General features: G+C 38.0%; 1 protein-coding gene across 1 annotated transcript in view; it reads left to right on the top strand.

The window, feature by feature from the left end:
- The window catches only part of CUNH8orf34 (chromosome unknown C8orf34 homolog), a 412,431-nt gene that overhangs the window by 305,071 nt on the left and 94,608 nt on the right, over positions 1–12,752 (top strand). The window contains 1 exon segment of the mRNA XM_040487647.1: positions 12,557–12,642. Within this exon segment, the coding sequence (XP_040343581.1) occupies positions 12,557–12,642 (86 nt within the window).

The raw sequence follows: 12,752 nt of genomic DNA, 5'->3' as shown, positions 1-12,752 counted from the left end.
GAACAAAAGTGAAAAATTATATTTCAAATCATTATCTATATCTGAAAGATTCTTATTTATTCACTTGCTTGACATGCTAGACCTCCCTAGACACTTTGTAGTAAAATTGAAATTGCAATTACTTTCAATTATTTGTTATGCTAATTATCTTTATAATTGGGTCACAATTCCTGAATGGCCTGCATAAGTCATATCAAATGTATAATTATATTAATTTTATCTCTATTAGTATCTTTTATTAATTAGTTCCATAATCACTGAACAGTTAATTAGCCTTACTAATATAAAATAAATATTTTAGAATCAAATCAGACTAGAGACATTATTACTGTTAAAACAAAGAATACTGGGGGCGCCTGGGTGGCGCAGTCGGTTAAGCGTCCGACTTCAGCCAGGTCATGATCTCGCGGTCCGTGAGTTCGAGCCCCGCGTCGGGCTCTGGGCTGATGGCTCAGAGCCTGGAGCCTGTTTCCGATTCTGTGTCTCCCTCTCTCTCTGCCCCTCCCCCGTTCATGCTCTGTCTCTCTCTGTCCCAAAAATAAATAAACGTTGAAAAAAAAACAAAGAATACTGTCATTAAATTCTGAATTTTCTGATGACATTTCAGAATAAAAGTCAAAATTTTTAGAGTATGTATTTATTTTCAATTACAAACATTAGTGCTCAAACCAGAGCATGAAATTCTCCAAAAGAAAAGCCAATAATTTTGATATCAATGCACTATAAACAAATTCGGTGATCATTGCAAGAGATCAATCGATATGCACATTGGAAAAAATAAATTCTAGACTAAGATAGTTATATTTTACAAAGCAGTATTTATATTCCCTAGTAAGTCACTGAATGTATTTCTTCTTGTAGACTATTATGTCAGAAGATGAATTTTCCTAGTATATTTATTCCTTATTGGCTTTTCCAATTATGCAGACGTTTGTATTCAGTGTTGTTCCTTCCTAAGAATTTTAAAAAGATTGTTAATAAAAGAATGCCTTTATCTTTTCTGTTCTAATCTCTTCAAGGACGCCACATACTTAACATTTTCTAAATGGATCTTGTTTGCCAGATCACCAACTTGCTTGTCAGAAAATTTTATTATGCTGCCCAAATACTAATAAATATGGCAGCTTAATATTGAGTCATTTGAAAAACATTTATTATCGAAGGTTATATTTATTTCACAGGGTTATGCTAAAAACAAACTTAAGCCAAGCTTTCTGTCCCACAACAGGCTTAAAACATAGAAAAGATCTCAAACTTGGAGACAGTGCTAAAGTAAGACTGACTCAATTAGTGATTGTTTATTGCCTGTTGTGGGTGCATCAGTGCTACATTAAAGCATGGAGGAAAGGGGAACCGTGTTTGTATGTTTAAATGTCTTGTATTCTACTGTCCTTTATTGGAACATGGAGAGTTACCTTTATGGGGAAGTCAGATCATAAAATCCCCAGTTGGTACAGCCTTTCTGTTTGATGTAGAAGTTCTCTAAGCTCACCTTTCTTAGGCTATAACCTCAATACACAGTGGTTTCAGATTTCCAAGTGAATCTTCTCAGATTTTCCCTGTCCTCTTTCCACCAACCCTCCTAAGTAGATGGAACTTGGTAGGGTTTGCTAGGACTTCCTTTATTTCCTCCTCCCCAAAATGTACAACATTATCAAGAAGGATTGCTATGAGGCAGCCCCTGGTTCATTCCTTAATGCTGGTTCCATGACTACTAGCAATTTCTCAGGTTGTGATACTGCACATCACTGGCAGTGTTTTCTCAGTTGCCATCAGCAGATAGAGCCCTACTAAAACATTACCTCTCTCTGATATAAAGTAATACCACTCATGAGTTGGGAATTTCAGTATACCTCATAATTCTGCTAGTTACCGCAACTGAATTCCAATTATTCCAAATTTTGTGTAACGGGAAAAGCAAAGAAAGGAACATAAGCCATCTGACTAAGGCAGCAAAACACATTATCTCTCTCAGTGCTATAGCATGAAAAAGTCTGACAGTGTTGAGTTTGTTTTTAACTACCAGAGAATGGGAGAGAGAATGGCTACATAGAGAAGGACTCAGCAATCTCACAGATGCTTCCAGGGGATCTGGGAAAGAAGGGTGGTCTTCTATCAGGTACATATGTGAGGCAGCCTTCTGTTTTAGTACCGTAAGGGGTCCCTGATTAAAGGAAGGAATGGCTAAGGAAGGAACAAAAGTTTTGGCAGTTTTCCAAAAGGGTGTTTTGGCTCCCCACACAATCCCATTTTTCAACCTGTTAGAAATCAGCACTTTAAAAAGACCTCTTACAGCTGCTCCTGAGCCAGATGCCTGCTGACCTGGCAGTTCTCTGAGTTAGGCTAAGTACACAGCATCCTGAGCTCAAGAGGAATCTGACTCAGATTTTTAACCCATTGAGATGGAATCATACATACTTGGGAATAAAATTTAGAGGTCAGCTAAAAAAGTCAATACTTAGCAATTTACAGAAAGAAAATACTAACATCCTCTGGTAGATCTCTATTTTTGGTGTTCTAGTCATGGCAACATACTATGACCGCCATGAGAATGGATGGGAAAAATCCATCTCCTTGCACAGCTGTGAAAAAAGGAGGCACTACAGAGGCACTTCCCTGGCCATGAGTGTCAGCATTACCTGGGAATTTAGTAGAAATGCAAATCCTTGGGCTATAATGCCAGACCTTCTGAAGCAGAAACTCTATGGGCGGATCCCAGCAATCAGTGTTTTATGTCCTCTAAGGGATTCTAATGTATACTAAAAATTGAGAACCACTGGTCTACAATGTCAAGTAAGCACCTATTTCTATTTAGATAGATTTTTAAAAGGGTCCTCTCTAAGAATGATGGCAGACGCTGAAAGGACACCTCCACTTTGCCAGATTATCGACATGAAATCAGGTTAAAAATGTACATGATGCTTTGCTGGAGGAAGCTTGAGGATTTTGATGCCCAGGGCTGCCTCTAGCTCAGGCATTCTGTGTTTGGCTGCTTTCTCTTGAAGTTTCTTTAGCTCCACGCAGTCTGGCAATTTGATCTGAATCCTTTCTCATGGCCACCTCAGATTCAGGAAGGTTGGAATGCCACAAGTGTCGTCCTTTGTGCACGTAATCATCTGGCCAAGGTATGTGAGTCAGTGGCCCACGTTCTGGTCATATCTGCCTTGGTCCTAAAGCGTGCTAAGAATCAGTCCTGCTCCATGCCTGATCTTCCCTACCTTACTTTGTGTTGACAGTTTTACCTTTGAGCTGAGATAAAGCAGAAGAGATTGAAAACAAAACATCTTTTTCCGTGTGTGCTTTCCTTAGATTTAGCTTTAAAATTCTTAAGCCTCTGCCAGGAGAGTAATTAGCAGCCCAGATAAGAGGCCACCTATGGCAGCTATATGTCTGCAAGGGGCCCTGCAGGAGAGAAGGATGATTTTCATTAGAGAGTTACAGATAGTTTGCAGGCCCATATCTCACTCTCAGGAGATAGGAAGTTAAAAGGAAAATTTAGCAGGAAAGAGAGTGGCTTTTTATCTCTGTGTTACCATCAATCACTATATTTCAGAGGTTCATGATCAGACACACTTGCGAATGAGGGAGAGAATTTAAAAACCAATATTCAAGGAAAGCCCTCTGGTGAAGGAGGAGGTTATTCTATTCCATTCTGCTCTTAGGAAAAAGTTGCTTCATCTTGATGCATTGTTACTTATCTTCAGGTGACCTCAACAACAATAGATGAATGCTGGAAGGAAGATTTTTAAAATGAATATGCTAAAATAAGAAGGGAAATCGAGGTGCTGGAAGTAGGATTTGCTGGAGGCTCTGGAAGGTGGATCTGTGTTGAGGGTACACAGAATGCTGCTAAGGAATCTGAGAGATGACATGAAAGGGCCAGAGTCAAAGTGAGCAGACATTCACCAGAGGGTCAAACGAGAATGGCCAGGGGAGGGAGAGGCTGAGGTGGTGTCAGTGGGTTTGGAAAGGAGTGTGGGAGGAAGAACGTCCAGATAATTTCCTGAATTATTCCCGGAACTGGGGCTGAGTGAGGGCAGGAAAGTTCCATAGAGCAGCCACTCTAGGATAGGAAAAGAATTAAAATAAGTGTTTAGTGAATTCAGATAAATGCCATTTAAATTACATAGCTATTTCGAAGGGGCGCAAATGTAAATGAATACGCCATAGTGTCCCCATAGTGTCAGCAGTTTCAGGCCTGATCTCTGACTTCAGGAAAGCTTGCTTGCAAAGGATTTAGATCGTGCAAATACCATGCAGGTCTTATGCCAGATTGCGGGCTCAGGGCTCAGTGGAGAGCTTTGTCTTTGAAGCTCTCCAATAAATTTTTGGTGTTGATGACAATTTTGGCTTTTTTAAGACTTCAAAATTGAGTGAGTGACAATAAGTTGTTAGAATTTTTCTCAAAAAATAATCCTGGAGAAACATACTGGTATCCTAAAACGGAGTATTAACACTCACAAGGAGACTTAGAAATAACTCAATGACTGATATTATGAAAGAGGCTTTGTGAATTAAAAGCAGACTTTGGAAGGGGAAGATAAGTTAATTTCTAGCCGTTTAAAGAAAATGGTTCAAAAGTTTTTAAAACTAAAACTGTTTATTGTGGTTCACTTGCTCCAACTGACATTTATTATGATATGTTATTTATTTTCTAGTGAAACAGAGTATCTTATTCTTCAAAACAGCTGCCCTAACTAGCAGTATATCATAGTCTGAAGTTCTCTGTAGAGGTTTTAGAATCCAGAAAGGGCAAGCCTCCCTCCACAGCTCCATCCAGTCTTTTCAGCATCTCCACATGGATATCCAGCCACCTCTCTACACCTCTACCTCCGTGTCTAAAATGCATTTTAAACTTACCATGTCCCTGATGAAATTCCACTTAATCCCCACCAAGTTTGCTTTCCCCTCAGTTTTCCTTAACTCGGCAAATGGTGACATGATGATTTCAGTTGCTCAGGACAGAAAAATGACATTGTTTATACTTCTCTCTCTTTCTTTCTCTCTCTCTCTCTCTCTCTCTCTCTCTCTCTCTCTCTCTCACACACACACACACACACACACACACACACACACACACCTAATTTATCATGTACTCCATTGGCTCCCGCTATAGAATTTATCCACAATCAGTCCACTTCTTACCATCTCCACTATTGCCGCCCTTGGGGAAGCTCAACTCTCAACAAAATTGGTGGAATAGGCTCCTCAAGAATTTCTCTGCTTTCATGCTTCTCCCCTACAGTCTATGCTCAACCGAGCACATCCTTCTCAAAGTGTACGTCTGATCACATCACTCTGCTTCCCACTGGCTTCCACTTTCATCATGGAAGAGGACTAGATATTTCAGCATCAACGTTCTAGATGACACAGTAGAAAGTCCTACTCCATCCAGCTCCCGCTATTCCCCTCTGTCAACATATCCTCCTAATCCCCTCCTCCTTCACTCTGCTTCAGTCCTTGGCCTCAGGACATTTGTGTGTATTATTTCCTCTCCCTGTGATGCTCTTTCCCAGACATCTATTTGCTTACTCCCTGACCTCTTCAAATTTTGGGTCAAATATTACTCACAAGTGAGGCCTTTCCTTTCCTTGACACACAATATAAAATTGTATAGTACTCTTTCTCCAGACCTTCTCTACATGCCTTCCTGGCTTTATTTATTTATTTTTTTCTTTTCTGGCTTTACTTTTACATCCCCCATTTTGAACCAGATTTCTTACCAACACTTGATTCTGTGTATTTCACTTGTTTATCCATCATCTTTAGTCAGTAGAATGAAAGCTTCATGAGGATGGGAATTTGGTTGGCCATGTTTGCTGCTTCACCCCACCCCCCCAGTACCTGGCACTCTCATAGACCCTCCTTACTTCATGCTGTTGATCTTCTGCTTTGGGATTATTGCAGTCCTTTCCCAAATGGTCTTTTAGATTTCACCAGTCCAAAGATGAATATTATTTTGTCAGTGCAGCTTTGGTCATATTAGGCATATAATCAAAACTTTCAAAGGTTTCCTACTATGTTGTCTAATTTCTCCTGTTTGGTGTGCAAGATCTCATGTGAATCCATTTTATAACCTAGATGTGCTGTTTGTTGCTCTCAAAATACTTCTCTCACTGAAGCAATCAGTCAGTTGTTTTTATACTTGGTGTTCTCTCTCTGTCATTATTTACTTTATTACCTTCCTTCCCATCCCCGAAGGGCCCTTCTTTTTCCAAAGTAAACATAGTCTATTATCTCACTGCTCTTTATCTGGAACACTTCTCTCTCTCTCTCTGTCTCTCTGTCTCTCTCTCTCTCTCTCTTTACCTAATCAAACTTTTGCTTTTTCAAAGCTCAGTTCAAGTACCACCTATTCCATTAATGTTTCTTCAGTTAATCCTGATTTTTTTTTATCATTTCCTCTGAACTATATATATAGGCCAGAACTGTTAGCTTGGCACTTAATATCATGCATACCATAGTGTATTCAATTTGGTTCAAAGAAACATTTAATAAGTGTCCATTCTAGTTAGATACTGCTTTCTTCCAGAAAGTATTCAGGAAAGATTAAAATATATAATATGTTGCATGATAAAATAAAAACAGAAGGATGAGTGCTCATGAATTTGAAGGTCTTCTAGGCCAAAATGAAAAAGTAAGAATTCACTTATTTGAACCTTCTCTCCTCACATCACATAGTTCAATCGGATTGACAATACCAGAGATTTAAAGGAAAGGAAAATATGTCTCCTTTTTGAGTGTTTTGGATTTTTTTAAGTATTAAAAAGAAGTGGCACTAATCATCTCTCTTCTCCCACTGCTTACACTATTCAAAACTTCCTCATCTGAATGGAAATGGCTGGGAGGAGTGTGTTTCTACTGACCATTTTGGACTGGGACTGGACTGCTACTTGGCCCCATTTTTGGTTTCCTTGCTTCTTCTTATAGAATTAGACATTGGGATCAGCCAAATCTCAAAACATCCCCAAACAAGCAAAATTTGAACCAATACGGTACCTACCAATCTCCTGAATGAGCTTCAATCTTCTTTCTATTGACTGGTACATTGTTCTTAAGTCTACCTTATAAGACCCAGGAACTTTTTGATAACATATACTTAACAAATATCTATTGATCATATACATGTGGTACCATGATAGGCTCTGTGATAGGCATTACAACAGTCTCTGAGGATGCTCTTTTTCATGGCTTAGTTCACTGCTAAGACTGACTCAATGGAAGCTGATTGTTGACTCACAAACTTGGAGAAAGAGTTTACTTATATTTATAATAGCCTTTCCTTCAGTCAGGTCTCAGTGGTCAATATAAAATTAAATCTGGTTGATTTATCTTAAACCCAAACACATTTACTGTCGTTATCTGCCCCACTTGTATGCCATTTCAAATACCTCTTATTAGCAACTGTATCTGCACATGTTTCTAATTGTGGCAGCCAGCTTTGTGCAGGTGTAACCCTCAGCATCTCATTTTCGCTAGTATCTTTTATGTCTTATTTCCTGCCTTGGGATGGCGAGTGAGGATCACTCACAACCAAGTTATGTGCAGTTTAAAAGTTCAGGGTTATCAAAGCTCATAGACCACCCTTGACCAGGAACCTATGGATAAATTCTTTACCCTCTCATACTTCAAATGGACACGTTTCATAAGAATCCTCAGAATTCTTGTGGGATTATGCAGAAGCTGCCTATACAGGGGCTGGCTCAATAACCCATCCTTATATTGGCTTTCTCTCCTTTTGTGTTTTACTCCCATGTCCTTCAGTCCTGCCGCCCAGATCATACAAACACTTGCACATAAGCCTCTGTCTCATGCTCTGCATTAGGGTTAACTAGGCTAAGAACTGCTTAACCCTAAATATACACAGGGTATTTTTACCTCTTTTCAAGAAAATATAACTCTATTATCATATTCTGTAGAAAATTCCTCATATATATAGGGTGAGCTCTATCTTCCTGTCATTATCTCCAAGGTGAACTAATCACTAGTTAAGAAATAACTTTTACAGCTTACAATGTATCAAGTTCAACCTAAGCTAGGTGTTAGGGACAGGAAAATAAAATTCCTGCCTTTAAGACTTGGAATTTATTGACAAACAGACATCTGAACAGACAATTAAAATATAGTAAATAAAAAGCCATGGTAAAGATGTGCATAGGTGCTAAGACTTCTGGAAGAAAAGCTTCTGAAAAGATAAGAATCTAGAATGAAAAAGTAGGATTAAGCCAAAAGTAAAATGGGGAAAAGTAAGTCACATCAGAGATAATTATATAATAACACAGATACTTAATAAAAACATCTGCAAAAAAGTAAAAGCAGTGGTGTTTATGGAGTATAAAACAAAAGAAGAATTTGCAGAGATAGGTAGGAGTTGTGTGATAGAGAAACTCAAATGACTTGATAAGGAAGCCATAACTCATCTTGCAGGTGATGAAAATCCAGTAAAAATGGTAGTTCTTAAACTTTTTTGAGCCAAGGATTATTTTGAAAATCTGGTTGAAGTTATTGTCCCCCTGTCCAAAAAGAGCACATCTGCCAAAAACTTTTCATTCCATTTCTTGTAAATTATTGTGATTCTCATAAAACCTGCCCACAAACCCTCTAAAAATACTAACGTTAAGATCTCTTGCACTAAAATACTTAAATCATTAGAGAAATATGGTTGGATTTGTTTTGAGTATGCTGGTAGCCATATGGAAAATGTATTTTTGGAGGGCCAGTTTCTAAGTATGACTATCTGTGAAGACATGATATAATAATCTAGGTAAATCAAAATAAGCAACAATATTATAGTAATGTATAAAGAAGTGATGGATTCAGGACATCTCCTTAGGAGGTGTAATTAGCAACACTGCAACCGATTAGCCATGTGGGATGCAAAACAGGGTGATGATGAAAATTAGTTTGCTTTTGGATATGTTGCCTTTGAGATGCTCATGGTGCATCCAAGTAAAATGTCCTTACAAAAATTTGAGCTGAGGATTCTAGATAAAGATTTGAAAAATAGTGATCTCTCTGTGGCTAAAACCATGAGTAGACGAGCTGATTCAGGGAGGTGGTGTAAAAAAGAGTGGGAAAAGAGTGTTCATACAAAGTACAGTTGAAAGTTAAATAAAAACAAGGTGTGAAAAGCTCCTGTTTTATATGACAATTAGAAGGTTAGAGAGTCATTTCATTTCAGAATGGTAGAGACACAAACCAAATTAAAATAAGTTGAGGGATGAATGAAAACGGTGGAAGCAAAGACACTGAATGAAGAATATTTAGGGAGGTTGGCTCAAAGAAGGATGACCAAGAAAAAGCAGCTGTTAAATGTTTGGGATAACTATGGGAGGGATTTTGTTTTGTGTTTGTTTGTTTTTTGAGGCTGAAAGACAAATGAGCTTGCTTCTATGCTGTGGGAAATGAACAGTGGAGATGAACAGAATCAATTGTAGTGGATAAAATAAATTAAGGTCCAAGAGAGAGATGAGTTGATGGGATTCAAATCACCAGTCTAAGTGGATGGTCTAAGCCTTACACAAGAGAGAGAGCCCCTCACCCTTTGTGAATTGGCAAAGTGGTAAATACTGGTTGGGGTGAAGGTAATTCTGTAGGTGCTGTGTGAGGGAGAGTAGCAGATCTTTATTCCTTAACATACAGTTTTTCTAGGTGACCTAAAAAAGAGGTTATAGTTTTGTAAAGATTTTGAAAGGAATGGAAGACCAAGTTTAAAGTTGGGGACCATTGACTTGTAACTCACCAATTCTAGAGTGTCCGATTTTCTCCAGCATTGCCCTAGGTGCACATGTGTAGGAAAATGATGGATTAATACAAAATTAGGGTCTGGTTGGTCAGTAATGACAGGAGGATGTAGGTTCATGGGAACTGAGGACCACAAGTCCCAGCTGCGTAGCGCAGAACTGGAGTCAGGAGAGGCCAGATACCTCGGAGAAAATAGAAACTGGAGACCTGTATTTGATTGAAGAGAAAGTGTGAAGGATAGCAAGTTTGTAAAAGAGCCTAAAAGAGGCGAGTTTGTCGTTAGAAAACAGAACATTGGATTTAAATATTGCTGATACGGACCAATGTGGGGTTGTCTGTCCTTGGGCTAGGGAAGGTGAAGTAGAAGGAAAGATCTCCAGATTTGAAATTAGGGATTTGAAATTAGTGGGTAGATACACAAGAACATGAAAAGCATTCAAGATAATAGTGACTTGAGTTGAAGAAGAAAAGTTTGAGTCTGAGCAAAGTCTTTACAGGGAGAAAGAAGGAAGGTTAATATTTCAAATTCTGTGTTATCTGAGGTCAAGGGATTAGGCAGCCTCCTTTGGAGAGGAGGCGCTGTCATGGTCTTAGAGGAAAAAAAGGGATGTAATGTTCTGAGAAGACAAAAGGGTTTTGATGATGACAAGAAGGAGCAGGAAGCATTTTGTTTAGGGACTGAGAATGCAGAAGAGTGTTTCATATGGAAAAGGTTTTAGAAAGCAGAGAAAAGACTTGGGAGTATAAGTAAAACTCTTGTAGTGTAAAGAAAAAACAGATTGAACTTTTATTAAGACTGTATTTCCCGGACTTGCCCACATAACCCTTGTTTGCATAGTGCCTATTAACCTCTTACAGAAGTAGTGCTGTGTGGATTACAGCTCGGGAAACATTGGCAGAGCGCTCAAGGATAGCAGGGCTGTGAAGCATTCCACAATGCAATTGCTGCCAAATCACGGTAAATCCACCTCTTAAGGTATCTGGAGGGCAGCGTTTGGACAAAGATGAGCCAGCTCCAAGGCCACCCAGTTTGTTGGGTTGTTTGCATGGCCATTTATCTTTTCGACTCAGCTAAATTGAAGTCTGTGAAATCAGGGTCATTTGTAATTTATTTACATCTCTACAACATTAGGCTTATTACGGAGTATGTTAATAAATACTAAATATTTTTATGGAAGCTTTCAATAAGCAAAAAAAAATTACAACTTAGTTTTTATTTTTTGTTTCTTTCTGCCTTTGTTGGATGTTTATTTTCCATTTAGGTTTTTTGAGATACCTAAATCGAGATACCTAGATGTGTTGACGTTCATTGCCAATTTTGAATGATAAATTTTACTTATACCTTTCATATCATTTGTTTCTACATACTTTCTCTCTTTGAAACTTTGATGAAATGGTGCTAGATAAAGAAAATGCAGAAAAGAATATTTGATATTGTAGATTAGTAAAGTATTTACTCTAATATTGGAAATCAACAAAATAAGAAGAAATAATTGGGCAGAATTGACATGTAGTTAAATCATTCATTTAAAAGTGATGCTGCTCTTTCAAAGTAAAATTTAAAACCTTCATTCAAAGTAAAGTCAATCAAAAAATGTAAATTCACATATATTTGATCAAAAAGTGTTATGACTCTCAGGAAATTACCCTTGATAATTCTTTAATTAGCTTATGTAATACAGTAAATACGGTTTTGTGTAAAAAAGGTAATATGTGAGTATTAATGTGTACTATATACAAAAATGTACAAAATTTAAACTGAATAAAAATGAAAATATAATTTATAATATTTATAATTACACAAAACATAAAGAGTCATACATATATGCTTTAAATTGCAAAAGTAAAATGCAAATTATTTTGTGATTCCACTGTGGTATATAAAAGCAAAGATGTAAAATAGTTGAAAGGTTGAACTTTTGAGCATGGTGCAGGTGTGAATTGTACTTAAGTTTGTATTTTTAAAAATAGTAATGCTATTTGTTATGCCTTTATTAATAGTCTCCCGTGAGGGCACTTGCCTGTAGCTCAATGCAAGAAAAAAGTGAGGCACTGATAGAAACTTCCAATCTCTGGATCATTTGATATATTGTCCTCCAACATTAGCAGACCTTATTCTTAGGACAGGGTTCCAACAATGGTGGATAAGCACTCTTCTGATAGAGTGCTTTCATAGTATAATATAAATCCAGACTGTTTGAATTAGGTATTGCTAGTCTCACTACAGCAAGGTGCACACAGAAGCTCAGAAATATATTGCCCTGAAAGTATCCATGGGTCTTCCCTTCCTGAAGACCCAGCGTCTTGGAGAACCCCGGGCAGTCATACATATTAGGAATCTTCACTGCCAGTGTTGAGGCTTACCTTGATGTGCAGGCCTTTAAGCTCAAGTTTGGTTAATGTGGAGAACTGTGTTTGATAAGCCGCTATGTAGAAACCCTCTTCTGCCCCTGGACCCAGAGGCCAGGAGAGTACTCTGTGTGGGACTCTTGCTCTTCTTCCACTCACTTCCCCGTTGTAGTTTCAGTGAAAACCTTTGCTTACAAACCTTCCTCCGGTGAGGCTGAGAAAAAAAGCAGATTCTGCCTACACTAATCTTGCCATGAACACAGGAGAAAAGATGATGAAAGACTTATCCTTAAAGGTTAGAAAAGCAAAAACACTGCATGACAAATGCTTTAGTAAAACTTTAATTCCCTTGTGAGGAAGCAAGTCTGATTTTAAGTTTAGAAGCGATGTCCTCGTAGTATATAGTTCACATTTCACAATTCAACACTATTTGAGGTTTCAATGACCATCTTTAATTATTTAGGCTTCAAGGAGATAACCTGGCAGAAAGGACAGAAGAGACGTCACACGTACTTCTTTCTCCAGATGAAATAGTCCCAGATTCTTTGGGTAAGTTTTAAATCCAACAATATTTACTGTAACTTTAGTGGCACTTGAAGATTAGAAAGAAAGAAAGAAAGAAAGAAAGAAAGAAAGAAAGAAAGAAAGAAAGAAAGAAA

The sequence above is a fragment of the Herpailurus yagouaroundi genome, unplaced genomic scaffold, assembly GCF_014898765.1.
Source record: "Herpailurus yagouaroundi ecotype Mexico unplaced genomic scaffold, PumYag 165, whole genome shotgun sequence".
Classification (NCBI taxonomy): Eukaryota; Metazoa; Chordata; class Mammalia; order Carnivora; family Felidae; genus Herpailurus; species Herpailurus yagouaroundi.
This window is presented reverse-complemented; position numbering and strand designations above follow the sequence as displayed.